The following is a 20,298-nucleotide window of genomic DNA, read 5'->3' as shown; positions in this document are numbered from 1 at the left end:
GTCTTTCCACCCTCTGTCCTCTCACTAGAATCCCTTCTGTCCTGGCCTTGAGCTCTGTGTCCTTTTTATCCTTCTGTGACCCACGTGTACCTGACTTTTCCTCCCATTGCACCCCCTGCTCCCTGACCCCAGCAGACATGGGGGAAATTTGAAATGGGCATTTAAAACAGCCCATACCTGCTTGCGGGGCCCAGGAGTCCTCTATGTGGGGGGAAGAGTGGGCTTCTCAGTGGGACGCTGGAACCGGGCTGCCCTTTCTCACAGCTCTTTCTTCTTCAGATCCTCCTGCTGCACAGGTGCCTGCCCTTTGCTCGAAGGAGGGATGCACAGACAACCAGGTGACAGCCCAGCCTCAGGTGAGCCACAGGACCTTTGAGCCTTCCTGCTGTCCCACCGTTGCTGCCTAATGGGGTAGCTGCAGCTCTCCCTTGTCCTGGGTCTTTCTGTCCAGTGACCTCACATCCCAGAGACCAGATTCTCCCCCTGGAGCCCAGAGCTCTTGTGCTGGGTGATTACCTTCCCTTTCATCTTGACCAGATCCATCCTGTACTCAGAGCCAGCCCCACTTCCCCACTCTAAAAGCTGGGAGCTGTGGAGTGGTTCTCAGGCATTGGACTGTGTTTTTTCCAGGGGACTATGACTTTCAAGGATGTGGAGGTGACCTTCTCCCAGGATGAGTGGGGATTGCTGGACGCTTCTCAGAGGAACCTGTACAGGGATGTGATGCTAGAGAATTATGGAAACATGGCTTCTGTGGGTAAGGTGTCACTGTCACCATCTTCCGCCTGCCTCTAGTTCTGCCTCCATAGTTCTCATTGTGGTGCCAGGAAGGGGTCCTGACCTGAGTCTGGGTCCTGTCTGTCTCACTACTAACCAAATCACTTAATCCATTACTTCAGTCTTCCTCCTTAAAAATGGGGATATATTGCCTGTCCTGCTGAGATACTGTAAAAAATTAAAAGTCGTATGTGTCAAGTTCCTGGTTTATTCAGGCCTCAAAAAAAAGTTAGCTGATTTATCTGATTGAGTTGTCACTTGTTGTCACTTGGTTCTGGAGTATCCTAGCAGTCCTTTTGTCTGTGCCTTATCTCATCTCAAGCTGGTTTTGGAAAAGGCAGAGGAACCAGAGATCAAATTGCCAACATCTGCTGGATCATTGAAAAAGCAAGAGAGTTCCAGAAAAACATCTATTTCTGCTTTATTGACTATGCCAAAGCCTTTGACCATGTGTATCACAATAAACTGTGGAAAATTCTGAAAGAGATGGGAATACCAGACCACCTGACTTGCCTCTTGAGAAACATGTATGCAGGTCAGGAAGCAACAGTTAGAACTGGACATGGAACAACAGATTGTTTCCAAATGGAAAGGAGTACATCAAGGCTGTATATTATCACCCTGCTTATTTAACTTCTATGCAGAGTACATCATGAGAAACGCTGGGCTGGAAGAAGCACAAGCTGGAATCAAGATTGCCGGGAGAAATCTCAGTAACCTCAGATATGCAGATGACACCACCCTTATGGCAGAAAGTGAAGAACTAAAGAGCCTCTTGATGAAAGTGAAAGAAGAGAGTGAAAAAGTTGGCTTAAAGCTCAGCATTCAGAAAACTAACATTATTGCATCCGGTCCCATCACTTCATGGCAAATAGATGGGGAAACAGTGGAATCAGTGGCTGAGTTTTATTTTTTGGGGGTCCAAAATCACTGTAGATGGTGATTCCAGCCATGAAATTAAAAGACGCTTACTCCTTGGAAGGAAAGTTATGACCAACCTAGATAGCGTATTAAAAAGCAGAGACATTTCTTTGTTGACAAAGGTCCGTCTAGTCAAGGCTATTGTTTTTCCAGTAGTCATGTGTGGATGTGAGAGTTGGACTATAAAGAAAGCTGAGCGCCGAAGAATTGATGCCTTTCAACTGTGGTGTTGCAGAAGACTCTTGAGAGTCCCTTGGACTGCAAGGAGGTCCAACCAGTCCATCTTAAAGGAGATCAATCCTGGGTGTTCATTGGAAGGACTGATGTTGAAGCTGAAACTCCAATACTTTGGCCACCTGACGTGAAGAGCTGACTCATTTGAAATGACCCTGATGCTTGGAAAGATTGAGGGCAGGAGGAGAAGGGATGACAGAGGATGAGATGGTTGGATGGCATCACCAACTCAGTGGACATGAGTTTGGATAAACTCCGGGAATTGGTGATGGACAGGGAGGCCTGGCATGCTGCGGTTCATGGGTTCGCAAAGGGTCAGACATAACTGAGTGACTGAACTGAACTGAACTATCTTGTCTCTGCTCAGAACTGTCAGAAAGAAATCCCTGTCTGGGCATCCTGCCCTGACTTTCTCCACTGGCCTCCTGGGCTTCCCCTCCTCCCCATCAGGAGCTCAGTCCTGAGAGGGTCCTGGAGAGTAGTTCTGCCTGGTTCATCTACTGTCCAGTCACATCCCCTTCTTTTCTCTTCTGCAGTGGGGCCATTCACCAAACCTGCTCTCATCTCCTGGCTGGAGGCAAGGGAGCCATGGGGCCTGAATGTCCAGGGAGTTCAGTTTAAGGGGAATCCAGGTGCTGCCCCTGCAGGTGAGTTCCAGAGAAATGACCAGGTCTTGCTCCTTTCACATCTGCTCTTCTGTTTCTTAAGGTCTTTGACACTATGAAAATCGTGGGAGACTCTTTCTGTTGTTTGCTAGAAGGAAGAGCCTTAGCAGTGTTGCTAATAAATGTTGGGTGCTTGGGCTTCTCCCCTCCAGAGTGGCCTCTTAGATGTTGGTTTTCAGCCTTTCCCCTCACCCAGAAGCCCTCTCAGGAGCAGCTCTTGCCCACAGGACAGCATCACTGTCATCTTGTCCATTCACTGATGCTCCTCCTCAGCCCTGTACTGCTCTGCCCTTCCTGCTCCTGGCACCCCCTCATCCCACTTTTGCTGCTGTTCTTTGCTTGGTCCTTCCCCTGTGGTCAGCTTGCAGCCCTTGCAGCCAGCTCTCCTCAAGCCCTTCCTCTCAGCTCTTGAGGACCTTCCTGTCATGTGTGCGTGTCATGCTTCCTCTCCCCTCTCTCGCTGTTTAACACTCCCTTCTCAACCCTTTCGGTTTTCCCTGGATTTGATCCCTGCATATGGCCAGCTGGTGTACCCATCTTGCTTCTGCTCTCCCCTTTCTGTCATCTGGAATACCCCTCCATGTTTTGCCTTATCCCTGACTGTTTTTGTAAAGCTACTGGCAGTCAGGCAAAAGCCTCACCACCTAAGTTCATGACATTTTTTGGTCCCTTGGTGCTTTCTGTATTTCCAAGTATGGGAAAAGAGAACATTCTTTAGTCCCCACCCCCCCCCCCCACCTTTTTTTTTACACCACACCTAGTGGCTTATGGGATCTCAGTCCCCTTACCAGGGATTGAACGTGGGCCATGGCAGTGAAAGCCTGGAATTCTAACCACTGGGCAACCAGGGCACTCCCAAGAATAGTACATTCTCTTATGTTTTATTTGTGTCAGGAGATGAGCTCCATGTGAAAACAGACAAGTTCATCTTAAAACCTGAACCTTTGGAAGAAGCAGTAACCTTAGCCATGCCATCAGGATGTCATGGTGCAGCGACTGTTTCTGAGGGACCAGGGCTCAGAGAATCCATTGCACAGAAGAGCGGGTTAAAGGAACGATGTGGAAACCCCACACAAGTGAGAGTTAAGAAAGAAGAGACCAATTCCAGCCATGGGGCAGGGAAAGACTGCGAAGATTCAGGAAGAAGTAATAGTCTTCATCTAAGACATATTACGTATTTAAGAGGACCCAGAAGAAAGCAGTCCCTTAAACATGGCTATGGCAAACACTTCAGGGGAAGTTCCTACCACTATGACTATAAGGAGTATGGGAAAGGGCTCAGACGCATGATGGGTGGGTTCAGCCTACATCAGAGAATTCATGCTGGACTGAAAGGCAAGGCCAAGGATGCGCATGGGAAGGACTTCAGCCTTAGTTCCCATCACCAACACGGGCAGAATCTTCACGTGGTGGGGACGCTGTATAAGTGCAGCGACTGCGGGAGGACCTTCAGTCGTAGCTCCCACCTTGTATGTCATCAGAGACTCCACACTCAAGAGAAGCCTTTTAAATGCAGGGCATGTGGGAAAGCCTTCAGGTGGAGCTCGAACCGGGTGCGACATGAGAAAATTCACACCAGACTGAAACCGTATAAGTGCAGTTTATGTGACAAAGCCTTCCGTCGCATGTCTGTCTACCGCCTGCACCAGGAAACCCATGCTAAGCAGAAATATCTTGAATCTACTCAGGATGAAGAAGCTCTGACCTGTGATTCAGATTTTGATCATCATTTGAGAGACCAAAGTGGGGAGAGACTCTTTGACTGCAGCCAGTGTAGGAAATCCTTCCACTGTAAATCATACATTCTTGAACATCAAAGGATTCACACCCAGGAGAAACCCTATAAATGTCCCAAATGCAGGAAAACATTTAGGTGGAGGTCCAACTTCACTCGTCACATGAGACTGCACCAGGAAGAGAAGTTCTATGACCTGGACAAATGTAGAGAAGAGTTGAGGCAGACCTCCAACTCCAGCCAGCCCCAGAGCGCCCCCACCATGGAAAAAGCTCTTGTGTGTCAGCAGTGTGGGAAAACTTTCATTCGAAAGAAGACTCTCATCAATCATCAGAGAATTCACACAGGCGAGAAACCATACCGATGCCACGAATGTGCAGAAGAGTTTCCTCACAGGTCGGCCTACATTGTTCATAAGAGGCAGCATGCCACCAAAAGAAAACCTGAGGATGCACCCTCGTTTAGTCATGATAGAGCGTTCCAAGTTCCTCAGACCAGTCCCACCACAGAGGAGCCCTACAAATGCAGCCAGTGTGGCAAAGTCTTCCGCAATCATTCGTTCCTCCTCATCCATCAGAGAGTTCACACCAGAGAGAAGCCTTATAAGTGCAAAGAGTGTGGGAAATCTTTCAGATGGAGTTCTAACCTCTCCCGACATCAGAGGACTCACTCTTTGGGAAAACTGGATGAGTACTCCGAAAGCGAAGATGCTCTAAATCTTCAGTCACAAGTCCTCACTGGTGCAAAACCTTTTCAGTGCCAAGAATGTGGGAAAAACTTTACACGTAAAAGAAGTCTTTTAGATCATGAGGGAATACACAGTGGAGAGAAGCGCTATAAATGTAACCTGTGTGGGAAATCTTATGACAGAAATTATCGCCTTGTTAATCATCAGAGAATCCACACTAAAGAGAGACCGTTTAAATGTCAGTGCTGTGGGAAAGATTTCATTGGAAAACATACCCTCTCCATTCATCAGAGAAAACACATCAGAGCAGCCCAGTCTGAAAATGGTGTGGCTGGGCTGTCTTCCTGCCAGGAGACAGGGGTAAAGTTACATGAATTAAAATCAGGTCAGGAGAATCCTCTTGAAGATGATGAGAAAACTTGTGATCAGAGATCTGAACTCCCTGGACTCCAGGACATACCCACTCGGGGAAAGTGCCACAAATGTAGCACATGTGGGAAAACTTTTAGCAAGAGCTCACAACTCATCAGCCACAAGAGATTCCATACTCGGGAGAGGCCCTTCAAATGCAGAGTGTGTGGGAAGACCTTTAGGTGGTCTTCAAACTTGGCTCGGCATATGAAAAACCATATTAGAGATTAACTTGTGGTCTAACAGTTGGGGAGAGGGGGTCCTGGTTATCCTACTGGAGAACCCCTGATGGTAGGGGATGTGGGGCAGACCTTCACAGAGTGCCCAATCCTTATTTGGAAGCTTGTGGCAGAGAATCCTGAGGATTCAAAAATGTAGAGCAGCTCCATCCTACTGCTGGAAAATGAGATGCTGGGGAAGAGCCTCAGTGCATTCCAGAAGGAGGTTTGGGCCCCTTGGAGTAGGCTTCACACTATGGCCTGGAGTTTCCCCCCAGCCAGATTTTCTTCTGTAACTCTGAAGGGAGAGACCATTGTACTTCGTGATGGTTCAACAGAATGTCCATGGCATGGTAGGCTGTGGCTGCTGGGAAGGGTCCAGTTGGAGCCTTAGTTTGCCTTTGAGTGTGACTTACAATGGTGTCTAGTCCATTTGACCTAAAAAGCACCACCAGCAGCAAGAACTAGTGTCTCCAGATACCTCCAGGGGAGTTCCGGCTGTGCCTTCAATCTTCACAGCTGACTTTGGGTCTTTGCTGTGGGCATAACAGTTTGTCTCAGCTGCAAGTGGAGGAGAACAGGGTCCTGGGCTTGATCATCTGGAGAATGAAGCTCTCCCATCGCCAGCTCCATCCCCCAGGTCTGAATGGACAGCAGCGGTCCATCTGCTAAATAAGTGCATCAGGCATCTTCCATATGCCAGGCCCTGTCGTGTGGGCCATAGACCCAGCAGGGGACTGGAGCAAAAAAGTCTGCCATCTTGGATCTTTACAGACAATAAGCAAATGAGATATATGTAGTATTTGGGGTGATGATATGTGTTGTGGATGGAATGAATCAGCAGAGTGAGAGGGAATGCTGGGTTGGAAGGTGGATTGGTATTTTAAATAGGCTGGTCAGGGAGGGTGTCAACTGAGGAGGTCAGATTTGAACAAGGACCCAAAGGAGATCATGGAGGAAGCCACGTAGGTCCCTTGTTCCTACTCAGGAGCCTTCACAGGAGGTAGTCTCCTTAGGGAATGGCCTGTAGGCCCCTGAACCAGAGTGAAGTGAGCCATCTGGAAGCGAGAAGCCCAGAAAGGTAGATGGCCAAGCCAGGTGAGCATCATGGGTCCTTGCTGGGCCTTGGCTTCCTCAGAGGGGAACTTTTGGACAGTTTTGAGTAGAGGATTATGGTCTGAATCTGAACCATTACAGAATGTAGTTCAGACTCAGAGTCTCACGTGTTGAGGGCCCAAGGTCATGGGAAGGGCCTCAGAGTCATCAGGTGTGTGTTCCTGGCTTGCTATACCTTTTCTTGGCAGGATGATCTTGGGTGAATCACTGAACATTGGCATCTAAAATTAGAGTGGCTGACTCTGCTACCCAGCTCTTGGGATTGGTGAAAAGGAGGCTTGACTTACTAAGATTCTGGGTTAGGAGTCTGATCTCTAGACCAGAGCTTCACTGAGCTGTAGGTCCCATGTCAGTTGACACTATAGACACAGAAATACCCCTTTTCTGTCCATCTTTTCATCCCCCTGCTCCTTGTGCCACCTGGTACTTCATAGAGTTCCTGCCCCAGTAGGGGTGTTTCTACTGCCATTTTTATAAAATGATAAATATTTATTTTTAAACATTCAAGTCAGATTTTTAAAAATGTAAAGAGTGAAGTAAAAGTCAACAGAAATCCCTCTGTACTGAGGTATAAACCTTTAATATTTTGGGATTGTACTGATGCAGTCTGAGTTTTAAAATAATCATGTAAGTAGTATATGATTATGATAGAAATATTAGTATGTACAGATTCACTAAAAGGAAAAGTCTGACTACTTGGAGCTAACTACTAAACATTTTGGCGTAATCAGTGTTGAATTTAACTTCATTAGTCTTCCCTGAACACCCCTGGGCTGACCTGACTCGGGCTGTTCCTTTCACGTGGAGTGCCACGCTCCTGTCTGATCTGGCCCAGGTCTCCACTCTTTCAGTCCCAGCCTTCCCTGACCCTTGTCCCTCTAGGCATTCTCCTCTGGTCCCACCTCTCCTCGTGCCTGTATATTGCTCTGTTGGGTGTTGTCTGGGTTTCCAAAAGTTATTCCCATTATTGTAGCCAGACTGAGTACTCCAGAAGCCAGGTTTGGGTGTTTTTTTTCCGGGCAGAGTAGATTTTGCACAAAGTTGCCTCTTTGAAGGAATGTAGAACTGAATTCATTATTTTAGCTAAGTCAGGATTGGAACTTTTCGAAGGTGTTTGTGAGTGAAATGTTGACTGGAGACTGCCCACAAGCGCGCCTGCTACTTGGGAGCCCAGCCACTGGTGTCTCCGAGCCAGAGGGGACCCAGTTGACTGCCTTGGCCATCCGTGCTCACCTCACACCTGGCCTGGCCTGGAGAACATACCCCTTCTTCCAAACCTGGCCCGCGTTCTCCCACTCCCTGGGAGGAACTGAAATTAGGGCTCATGGGAGCCAGATGGGCTGGGACTCCACAGAGGGGTGGATATCAGGAGATGTTTCAGGCAAGTGTTCAGTGTGGTTGGTCTCACCCTTGCTGACAGAACCTGTCAGTCCAGGCAGAGGTGAGTGTAGAGAAGAACGTGCAGGAAATGTAAATTGATGTGGATCATCTTATACTCATGAAGTTGGCTAATTTTTAGAAGCCCTTGTGTGGGTAAGTGTATGGTACATGGGAACTCACTGCTGTGGGAATGGAAATTGTGACAACTGCTGTGCCAAGCAATATGTAAAATCTGGTAAAATTGTGTATATTCTGCCACCCAGAATTCTACTCCTGGATAAACCCTAAAGTAACTCCATTTGAAGAAGGAAATGTGTCTCTGACTGTTCATTGCAGTACTGTGTAGATAGCAAGATTAGGAGAAGCCTAAATTTCCATCAGCAGAAGAACAGGTTGTTTTTGGTAAGTGAATATGAAAGAACTAGAGTTACATCTTTCAACATAGATGAATCAAAAATGATGCAGAGAAAGCTGGAGAAGCTGCACACCATTTATGTAAAGTTAAACATACTGTGTATCTGTGGGCACATTATTTAAACTTACTCGTGTTTCACTTTTTCTGTAAAATGAGATAGTAGTGCCAACCTCACCGGGTGATGGGGGAGGGGGACAGTTAATGAACTAATGCATGTAAACTGCTTAGAATAGTGGCGGGCATGTAAGCATTGTTGGCATAAGGTAGCCAGTGTTACTGTTTTACACAATAATATATTTCCTGTGATTCAAGTTATATGAGATGAAGAGTGTAAAATCCTGTGTTAGAATGATGTGTGAAAGCCATGCTCTGCCTTCCCAGAGCAGGAGTTGCTGATGGAAGCAGGGAGGGTACATGGAGGTTTCAGTTGTGTTTTCTTTCTTTTAAAATGTTGATGTAGTTGGGTCCGCATGTTGATTTAATGGGATATGTGATGGGTTCTTTTCTAACTGTGTGTTTAAGATATCTCAAAATAAAAGTATTTTTAAGCATGGGCTCTGCCATTTCATGGTTTTTTAGAAATCCTGGCTCTGCCATTTATGTGGTGTTTCCTAGAGCAGGCCATCCCTTCTCTCAAGGCTTCAGGTTCCGTGCCTACAGAAATGGAGGGCAGCACAAGTGGCTCCTAGTCAAGGAGTGGATCGACAGGTCTGGAACATCCCCAGCGGTAAACCAGGCAGCAGCTAGAAAGAGTGGGGATGTTCTCCATGTACTGACATGTAATCTTCAAGACCTGCAGTTTAATTTAAAAGGATGTTATACGCTGTGTCTCCTTTAATTCCTCCTTGCCTAAAAATAACAAGTGATATCAGAAGCTGTAGCCTGGGATCCTGTGGATGGAAGATGGTTCATCATCCATTGCTCTGTTTTCGGGTAGTGAGTAGGTTTACACACCAAACACCCTTCTTTTTAAGTTAATGCTAAGCCAGCTAAGAAGAGCAAAGAGGCTGAACCTTTTATCAGCCAGGTTAGAGTCAGGAGCCAGAAACCATGTCAGTTATTTTAACAAAAAATTTGCAGAGAACTTTTCGCTAGATCTCTCTAAGTAAAAAGGCAAAAAGAGAAAGCTGAGGTATCACGGAGGTAGTTACTGTGAGGAGCTACCACCCACAACTGGAGGAGCTGAGAGAACCTGGCCTCATTGTGGATGTTTGCCCACCGACGGATTTCAGGCTCTGCCCGCATTTTGCCTTGCATCTGGACAAGCTGAAAAGAAATCCCAAGCACACCGTCTCAGCTTTCAAGATGACCAGGTTTATGCCAACCCTGAGCTTTTCAGTTGTACTGGAATCCTCACCCCTAACCACAATAAAAACCAGAGCCACTCACCCCTCCTTTTTTCAAGGCAAACCACCTGACTTTGGTACCTGTCCTGCTGTCACCACAGACCCTCATTGTGTGAATAATAAACTTTCATAACCTTTTGATATGTTGTGATGTCATTAGTTTCAGCATCTGAACCAGTTTTAGATGGTGGTATTGTATTGATTCCACCTCTACAGGGCAAGCTACAAAGCGGGAACCAAGAGGAGTGGTTTGAACTGTTAAAAGATTAGGTAGACATTGCAAGTGAACCCCTGTGGGACTGAATTCAGACCTGTGAGAAGGAGAGCACAGCTGGGCCGGACTCTCCTGCTACTACCAGAAGGAATTGCCGCAGAAGGAAGAAGCATTGGGAACAGAAAGCAGTGCCCACCAAAAGCAAGAAGGAACAAGTCTCCTCTTCCTCCTATGTTAGGATTCACCAGAGGATCAGAATCAATAGGATATGTGTGTGTGTATATAAATAGAATAAAATTGGCTCATGTGGTCCAAAATTCGCTGAGTGGGCCAGCAGGTTGGAGATCCAGGAGAGCCCATATTCCAGTTCCGCCCAAAGGCTGTTTGCAGTAGAACCTGAAAGAGCTGATTTTGCGGGTGAAGTTGGTAGACAGTCTGCTAGAGTATTCTTGGTTGCCTGGGAAGGCCAGTCTTTGTTTTATTCCAGCATTCAACTGATAAGAACAGGCCTGTCCACATTATGGACAGTAATCTGCTTTACTCACACAGCCCACCAATTTAAGTGTTAATCGCATCCAAAAAAACACCCTTACAGAGTAATATCTGACCTAATGTTTGTGGCCTAGACAAGCTGGCACACAAAATGAGTCATCACATCCTCCAGTATTGAAGCTTCTCTCTCATACTCATTGATTGCAGAACCTAATGAAACCAGCAGGCAAGGCAGAGACGAGGATTGCAGAATTCCAATCCCGTCATCACAGAGCATCTCTAGAAGGGCAGGTTTGAAGCAGAAAGATAATAAGCTAATAAATGATGCAACTTTGCTGAAGTATTTTTAAAATTCCTAGGATATTTGACTTAAAATTTTGAGGCTGATAATACTTGTTGAGGAAATTTTGTGTTAAGTTGTAGACAGTTGGTCACTTAAAGGTGTGAATTATGTCATCAGTTGGTTTTACCCATTGACGTAATAGCTGTTGACTGACCTTATCTTGCTGTAATGAACTCAATGAAAGTCTCAGGAAGAGTTTCTCAAAATTAAGAACACAGTTAAGAGTATTCCTCTTCATGAACATTTATTTTACAAGGTTCAATAAATTAATAAATTTAATAAGAGAAATCTGTGACTTTAACCAGAGAAGGCATTGGCACCCCACTCCAGTACTCTTGCCTGGAAAATCCCATGGACGGAGAGCCTGGTGGGCTGCAGTCCGTGGGGTCACTAGGAGTCGGACACAACTGAGCGACTTCCCTTTCACTTTTCACTTTCATGCATTGGAGAAGGAAATGGCAACCCACTCCAGTGTTCTTGCCTGGAGAATCCCAGGGACGGGGGAGCCTGGTGGGCTTCCATCTATGGGGTCACACAGAGTTGGACATGACTGAAGTGACTTAGCAGCAGGCAGCAGTGACTTTAACAAAACACAGCATGGAATCCAGATTTGCCTCAAATGGAGCAGTGACCTGGATAAGACCCCAACAGAGCACAGGGGAAACCAGACAGTGGAGTCTTAGAACCAATTAAAAAGGCAAAAAGGCAAGGATGCTTCCATTTACATTCATGATTGAGCTATCTTTGTTGCCCAAATGACCTGGGAGCACATCAGTTCATGCCTTTCACTATTAAATCTGTATCAGATCTTTCACTATTAAATCACTATTAAAGGCAAGGAGAACGTGTACATCTCAGGTGTACAGGTTAAGATTCATAGGATATTAATGTGGTTTCAATAGATGGTTCCTATTGGTGTGAATTAAAGAATCTGATAAATATATTGAATAGAGGTAGAAAAAATTGGTCTAAGTATGGATGTTTTCCCTCTGCAACTTAAGATTTGAATGAGAGCAGAAAACAGACTGCCTTCAGATACATCATTGTGGCTTATTTAAAATGGCCATGGAAGATTCTCCCTTGGTGAGAGTCAGTCCAAGGAGGCATTACGTATATAGAACAATACTAAGTACTGACATCAGCAATCCAAGAGAAACATGCTTTTAGAGTCACGCAGACATTTCCACATAATAGTTGGACACATGAATCTTATTCATGTAGAAGTATAAAGTTGTTGGGAAAATCCACAGGTTTTCCTTCTTGGTCCATTTACAATTAATTATATACATTTAAATGTTCTATCATCAGATCCACAGCTGAGAAGCTTATTCTGTCAAGGTGCAGTCTAATGTGAACATAAGCAGGAACTTTTATGTCTTAAGGCTGATTCATGTGAACATATGGCAAAAACCACCACAATATTGTAATTAGCCTCCAATTAAAAAGTCACGTGAGAAAAAAAGAAATAGAAGTTATATATAAGCAGAAAGTCTAGTCTGAGTCCACATGGACGCTGGCATAGCCAGGAACCGCGCGGGTCGCCATGGTGGAGCTGCAGCAGCTCCGAGTGCAGGAGACAGTGGACTCCATGGTGAAGAGTCTGGAGAGGGAAAATATCTGGAAGATGCAGGGCCTCATGCTCCGGTGCAGCACTGGCTGTTGCAAAGACAGCCAGGCGTCCATGCAGCAAGTGCACCAGTGCATTGAGCACTGCCATGCATCTCTGGCTCAAGCCCAGGCCCTGGTGACCAGCGAGTTGGAGAAGTTCCAGGACCGCCTGGCCCGGTGCACTACATACTGCAGTGACAAAGCCAAAGATTCAATAGATGTGGGGAGTGAGGAGCTTCAGGTGAAGTGGCGGCTGGAGACCTGCGTGACCAAGTATGGATGATCATGTGAACCTCATCCCAACCATGACCAGGAAGATGAAGGAATCTCTCTCATCCATTGGGAAATAGCTGTCTGCTAGTGGCCATCAAGGGTGAGGGCAGGAATCGATTTAAAAAGAGGAATGGGGATTTGGGTCTTTTAAGGAAAGCTGATGAATGAGGAAATTAAGGATGGCAGCAAGTCTGAGGCCTGTGTTTCTTTGCTCTGAACGCTGGTTCCTTTGTGTTTCAATCCTAGAAAGTGAAGTGGAAAAACAACTAAAATTTGGGTCACAGATAGCTCAGGAGGTTTTTTGTGAGCCTGAATTTCATGTGGCAAGTGCTTCTGTTGGCAATAGGGAGTCTCCCTTGTACCACACCAGGGCCCAGATTCTCTTACTGTACCGATACCAAGAGGCTGGCAGGTTCATCTAACCTGCTTATGGTCTAGTGGACTATGAGAAGAGGTGTTTCTGTTTGTTGCCCACCTGCTGTTTACCAGAAGGATCACTACAACTTTTCCCGCAAATTAATAAAACCCATGCAGTCACTAATTTAGAAAGGGACAGGGGGTTTCTAGGGATTTTGTTTTGCTTGGTTTTGTTTCATAGACAAGGGCATGATGTTAATTTAAGATGTAAAGTTGGGAGAGGCAGTTTGGATAAAAACTTTGAAAGGGTCCCTGCAGATACTCATTTCTGACCATCAAGATGTGGCTGTGTATTTCTTAAAATTTTCACACTACATTTTTCAGCATTTGTCTCTAGAGCTGAGTTTCTTGGGAGCACCATATAATGGGATCTTGTGTTTTAATCCATCTAGCCACCCTGTCTTTTGGTTGGTGAATTTAATTCACCTAAAATTTAGGATAGTTACTGATATATGAAGACTTATGACTGCCGTTTTATCTTTTGTTTTTTGGTTGCTTTATATTTCTGTTGTTTCTTCTTCCTTGTGTTTCTGTCTCCAACTCTCTGAAAGATTCCATATGCAACTGGTATGGCTGCTGCTGCTGCTGCTAAGTTGCTTCAGTCATGTCCGACTCTGTGCGACCCTACAGACGGCAGCCCACCAGGCTCCCCCATCCCTGGAATTCTCCAGGCAAGAACACTGGAGTGGGTTGCCATTTCCTTCTCCAATGCATGAAAGTGAAAAGTGAAAGTGAAGTCACTCAATCTGACTCTTCACGACCCCATGGACTGCAGCCTACTAGGCTCCTCCATCCATGGGATTTTCCAGGCAAGAAGACTGGAGTAGGGTGCCATCGCCTTCTCCGATTGGTGTGGCAGAGGCCACTAAATGTTCCCTATGGTTTGGATTCCTTTCATTTTCAATGGTAGAAGGCTTATCTCTTTATAGGACTACTGAAGTGAAAGACTCTAGGTCCCAGCCTTTTTTCAGTGTATACCCTCATCATTTTCTGAATAATCATATATTTTTTTGAAACAGGAAACACGTAGTAGCCAAAGACTAACACACTGGACATTATTTTTTTAATTATCTAAAATAATTATATGTATATAAAATGATAAAAAGAATTGAAGAAAGCCTTCAAAATTAGATTTTGAGAAATTTTAAAGATCAAACCAGGTCATGATTAGTGTCCGGCTGGAGGCCTCTGAGGATCCTGTGGAGCATCCTGTGAGTAAGGCTAACCACCTGGAAGATGACTTTCTCCGGGCTGAAGGATGTCAGCTTCAGGGACAAATCATGAAAGTAGGAAAGCCCCTGCGCTGGGACAGTGCCTTGTGGGGAGGGGAACGTAGCGGGCAGTGGCTGAGGGGGTGGTATGGATGGCCTGCAAAGTGGAGGAGGGCCTGTATCTGGCAGCGATGCAGGTCTGTTGAGAGTAGCAGGCACCTGGTCAGCACCTGGAGAGTAGCCAGGGCTCTTTGGGCCACTTTTTCTCGGAGAGGCAGAAGCAGGGGATGCTACTGGACCCCATGTCTGTGTAGGGACAATAGGTGGGCCTCTGGGACAGGGGGGAACCACATCCCCAGCCCCGCATCCAGATGGGGGTTCACATGCCAGGTTCAGCAGACAAGCAGGAGACAGTGCTGGCGGATCTGGCTTCCACGTGGGGTAGGTGACTTGTGCTGTGACTTCATTTACCCACATAAATGTGGGTAGAGGCCTGTTCTTTGACCCCACCTGACTTCTAGACATCTACAGGAGGGGAGAGAAAACCTTAGTGAGTTCTCCATCAGTGGGCAATGGAGGCATCCACCCCTCACACAGCAAGGAACCCCATGGTCCCTGGGCTTCAGTGAACTAACCCCATACCCCTGTGGGGTACAGCTTTTCAGAAGCTTTTCCAGAAAAAGAGAGGTCTCCTAAACTGTCCAAAATTCATTTTTAGGTTTGATCAGACCTTCAGTCCAATGTGTCTCTACTCCTGGTCTAAATAACTGACACCCTTGTTTGCCAAAGGCTGTTTCCTATGCATTTGTAAGTTCTATTTCTTTTAGGAGGTGTGAAGTGACCATCCTTCCTGGTGAAATCTGAAAGCCCTTACCTTCTAGGTTGGAGTATGTTTCAAGATCTGAGCAGCTATTCAGCTGTTAGATGCTGGGTGAAAAAGGTGGGTCTGATTGAGGGGCAGTGAGAAGACTTCGGGCCTGGGACTGGAATGCTACGTGGGTTCCAAGGCCATGTTCAGTGGGTCTGAGGGAAGGAGGACTTCCAAGGAAAGGACCAGGAGGAGGAGTGGCTGAAGTCTGGTCATCCCCTCCCTGCCCCACGGCCATCTCCTTTTATTCTCTGGTGCCAGCAGCTGGCCTTTATGACATCAAGGTCTTCAGCCAGTCACAGCACTCGCCCTGTGCTGTCACCATGGACCCTCCAAGGCAATTTGTGGAGGAAAGCACCTTTGAGACCAGTGTAAATATGTACCTCTCTGCTTTTGCCGCTTAATGTGCCTGGGCAAGGGCAATTGTTTTAGTCCTGTGAACTTTAATTTCTGGGAAATTTAATTTTGAGGAGCAGTCTTTATTTTTAAGGGTGAATTTATTTCTGCAATCTTTAAAAACATGAACATTTTGTAAAGATGTCTTTTTGAAAAAAAAGAAAAGTAGATCTATGCAAGGGAATTGCTAACAACAGGATTTAAGTGTATGCTGAAAGGACTGGGAGCAGAATAGTTTGGTGACAAAAAAGGAACCTCTACTAATGTAGTCATTTAAAAAGACTCTATTAGGGTTGTCCAGATAAATGGAGCCAACATATGTGTGTACGTGTGTGTGTGTATGTAGAGAGAGAGAGTGTGTGTGTTATTATAAGGAATTGGCTTACATTATTATGAAGGCTGAGAAGTCCAGACTCAGGAGAGCTGGTACTGCACTTCCAGTCTAAGTCGGAGGCCAAAGGCATGAGAAGATTGATATTACAGGCTGAAGACAGTCATGAGAACTTTTTTTTTTTCCTTCAGATCTTCAATGGATTGGATGAAGCCTACTTTCCACTAAGTTATAGAATGGAATATAATGGATACAGATTTAACTAATGAAACCAGAATGAGAAATATAGGAAGTTTGAATCATGAGAAATTTAATTTTGGTCTTAGACAAACCAAAATATTGTGTTAACATGTTTTTAAATGATAAATTAATGAAGACTGAATCATACCAGATTTTCTTTTAAACTGATTTTAAATTATTTTTCTTTTAAATAGATTTTCTTTTAAATTCTTATTATTATAATAGTTACAAAGGCTATTAGGTAAATATACTTTTTTCCCCCACTAGATTACTGGTTTATTATAGAAGGATATAACCCAGGAACAGCCAGATGGAAGAGGCTCACAGGGTAGCATCCATGTCCCGTCTGAGTGACCAATGTGCCAGCATTTCTACGTGTCCACCAGCCCGGAAACTCCCAAGTATACTTTCTAATGTTTATAAGTAGAAATACTTTAGTAACATTTCTTTCCTTTTTCTTAGACAATTTTGGCTTCATCCAACCTAAATGTTCATAGAATATATATATATATAAAACATCCAAATGTGTTTTTTTGATGAGTGAATCCTTCACATATTCAGGAGAGGGAAAAGAGATAAAATGTGACAGGAAAAAATAAGAGGGAATTGACTTTAGACAGACAGCTAATTATTCTTCTCTGTAAGGAAAGAGGAAAAGTTTAGACATGCACATATACAAAAAAGAGTGATTCTGACATAATTTGGTCCTTGAAATTTTTTTTTTCTCCTTCATAGGGTATGTGGGATCTTCGTTTCCTGACCAGGGATCAAACCCATGCCCCGATATTGGGAGCTCAGTGTCTTAACCACTGGACTGCCAGGAAGTCCCTGGTCCTTGAAAATTATATTTAGCCAAAAGATATTTAAAGCCAGCACTTATTAATGCCTGATGTATGGAAAGGAAGGAAGCGATGTGTCCTGCTTGGAAACAAAATGATGTGTTGCTCTGGCAAACAAGACACCATGGGGAACAGGTCTAGTTCTCAGAGAGCTGAGGCCACGGAGAGAGTTTGGGTCCAGGGGTGAGCCACACCCAGCTGAGTAGGGAGTAGATCTGTGAGAAATTTCTAGCCTGGCATCCACTACACTAAACATGAACTAACCCTGCCAGGGGAGGACATGCCCCTTGTCTATAGGCTTATATCCTAGAGAAAACAGATGCTGCTTTGAGGAGCCATGCAGTGGAGCTGGCACAAGTTGGCAACTATGGGAAAGGGAAGGGCAGCTGTCAGGGACACCTCTAGGTTGGGATTCCAGGTGCTATGACAGAGGGGACCGGAGAAGGGGTGAGGTGTGTGTATGGCTTTGCTGGAAAGAGTTGAGGTTACTAGGTAGAATCTGGACTGGGATAGGATGGGAAGCACTTTACACAATAATCAGGTTGCTAGGAGCCCCCAGTCTTCTATGGCCCTTTCTCTCTGAAGCTCCTTCCATAGACGACTCCCTCCAGCACCTTCTGACAGGTGAGCTTCAAATCGTTCACAGCCTTTAGTCCCCTAGTTCCTGCCCAGCCCCTACCTATTCAACCCACAGTGTGCCCTTGCTACAAGCGACCCTGGTTCTGGGAATCCTGCCCAGTATGCTGACTTCTCCATGGCCTTGTGGACCACTGGGGAAGGTGGAGAAACCCTCTCTGCCTGAGGGTGAATCAGAGCATCATACAGGATGTAGGCGTCAGGATCTTGAAAGCTCGTTGGCATTCTCAGTAGTGTAACTTGATGTTTCTCAGGGGTGGCAGTCCCTGTCCATTCCAACGAAAGTAAAGCAATGATCAATACTGACAAGGAAAGTGAGAGGAGTCCCCAGACTGGCCAAGAGGCCGGCACCAAGGCAGGCTTACCCTGAGCTCAGAAAGAACCAGCTGGGAAGCCTCTCTCTTGCAGTGTTCCTGGAAGAGTGTTCCCATGGTGAGTTTGTTGCTGCAGTAACAAATGACCACAAATGTAGCTGCTTGGACAAGAGCCATTTACTATCTCACAGAGCCTGAGACTGGCAAGTGTTGCTTGTTCCTCTGCTTTGGGTCTCACAAGACTGCCATCAAGGTTTTGTTGTCCTTGGCTCCTACCTGGAGAATGAAGGAAATCTACTTCTAGGCTCATTCATTTTGTTGACAGAGTTGATTTCCTTCTCATGGTCTTCACTTGGCCCCTGCCATCATCAAGCCAGCAATGGCAGTAGAACCCTTCTCATACTTAGTCTGTCTTCTGCTGCTTCTGTTCTCTCTCTCTGACCCCAGTGAGAAAAAGTTCTCTATTTTCCAGAGCCCAAGTGATTAGGTTGGGGCACCCAGGTGATACAGGATAGTATGCCCTAGATTTAGGTCCATAATTTTAATTACATCTGCAAAGTTACCTTGGCCATATAATAAAACATAATCACAGGTTCCGGTGATTAGGGCAAGGACATCTTTAGGGGGCCTTTCCACTGACTACACATGGTCATGTGTTTGTAAAATTTGTAAGAGTAATTTTTTTTTTTTTTTGTAGAAGGTCCAACATACTCCATTCTCTTGTTAATCTAAGATAGCATTTTTGAAGCTATCATTCTTTAATCATTGTTGCTTCCTTTATAAAATAAGTTTCAGGAATGGCAAGGAGCATTTTCTTAAAGATTATGGGGGAACCCAATTGCATAGAAAATATCAGAGACCATGGCACATAACCATTGACATTATGAAACTGTTACTATTCATTCACACACAAACACATGCATGCATTCACACAAACATATACACACACAAGTATATCTGAACTAGATAAAGATGTATACTTTTTTTAAAAAAAGATTTATTTTTATATATTTCTTTTTGACTGCACTGGGTCTTCCTTGCTGTGGGCTTTCTCTGGTTGTGGTGACTGGGGTTTACTCTTCACTGCAGTGCATGGGTTTTTCATTGCTGTGACTTCTCTTGGTGCAGAGCACAAGCTCAGTAGTTGTGGCTTGCAGGTTTAGTTGCCCCGCAGCATATGGGATCTTCCAGGATCAAGGATTGAACCGGTGTGCCCTGAATTGGCAGGCGGATTCTTAACCACTGGACCAGGAAAGCCCCCAAAGTATACTTTTTAGTATACTTCATTAAAATTTTAAAATTTGAAAAGCTAGTTAAGAAACAAAAGAACCTAGAAAAGTCCCTGTGGTCCAGTGGTTAGGGCTCTGTGCTTTCATTGCTAGGCAGGAGTTCAATCCTTGGTCTGGGGATTAAGATCCCATAAGACCCACGGGTACTACCAAAAAAAAAAAAAAAGGTCCTAGAATTCATTGGAGCCGCCAGGTAGGTCTATTCTTGGTCCTGGAAAGATTTCTGGAGCATATTGGATGACAGAGGGCTAGCACAGGTGGTTTATAGAAGCCCAGTGGCTGATGGTTCCCTTTGATGCTGTAGGTGGAGCCCTCCGTCCTCGGTATGGAAGACTGAGGACGCTCCCGTGTTGTCTCCATTTTCTCCTTTGTAGCTATGTCAAAGAGTCAATTTGGACACGGGAAGAAAACTCTAGATACATTTTTCTGGATAAACGAGGTAACTGGAGAAATCACCTACCCCCAGCAGAAGACAGACGCACCCGCAACGTTGCCAGCTCCTCTCCAGAAGCCAGGAGAGGGACCCAGATCTCAGCGCGGGACCGTGCAGGGTGCTCCTCCCAGCACCCAGGGCGCGGCCGGCACACTTGCGCAGAAGGCCGCCCCTCCACCCCCTCCTAAAGCTGCACTGAAAGACGTTGGCTCCCGAAACTCCTTCCCAGCTCCGCCGCCCTATCTCCTGGCCAAAGATGGAGTCCTGAGCGCCTCGCCGTTCTCTGCAGTTCCTGTCACCATCTCACCGCCAGGAGGCGCTCGGCCACCGTTCAGCCCCCTTGGGCCAGCCCTTCTGCCGCAAACCTCTGCCTTTCCTCCCAGCCCTTCAACGCCCTGGGGCTTCACCTGCAAGCTGAAAAACATCCTTACTGGGAATAAGCGATTTTCCTTTTGAGCCTGAGCAAATACGCCTGACCACGCCCTCTA

The 20,298-nt window shown here is 45.7% G+C and overlaps 1 protein-coding gene and 1 pseudogene across 4 annotated transcripts in view; both read left to right on the top strand.

The window, feature by feature from the left end:
• Positions 1-10,024, top strand: part of ZNF445 (zinc finger protein 445) — a 61,893-nt gene extending 51,869 nt beyond the window's left edge. For all 4 annotated transcript variants that reach the window (XM_070359822.1, XM_070359821.1, XM_070359820.1 and 1 more), the window contains 4 exons: positions 280-356; positions 631-757; positions 2,469-2,579; positions 3,492-10,024. In XM_070359822.1, coding sequence (XP_070215923.1) covers positions 280-356; positions 631-757; positions 2,469-2,579; positions 3,492-5,662 — 2,486 coding nt within the window. In that variant the 3' untranslated portion in view covers positions 5,663-10,024. The remainder of the gene's footprint in view (positions 1-279; positions 357-630; positions 758-2,468; positions 2,580-3,491) is intronic.
• A 2,025-nt stretch (positions 10,025-12,049) lies between these two features.
• Positions 12,050-13,872, top strand: LOC138984703 (protein FAM136A pseudogene; annotated as a pseudogene).
• The last annotated feature ends 6,426 nt before the right edge of the window (positions 13,873-20,298 follow it).

This window comes from Bos mutus, chromosome 22 (assembly GCF_027580195.1).
Source record: "Bos mutus isolate GX-2022 chromosome 22, NWIPB_WYAK_1.1, whole genome shotgun sequence".
In the NCBI taxonomy this organism is placed as follows: domain Eukaryota; kingdom Metazoa; phylum Chordata; class Mammalia; order Artiodactyla; family Bovidae; genus Bos; species Bos mutus.
The sequence above is the reverse complement of the archived record's forward strand: the minus strand, read 5'-3'. Positions and strand labels throughout refer to the sequence as shown.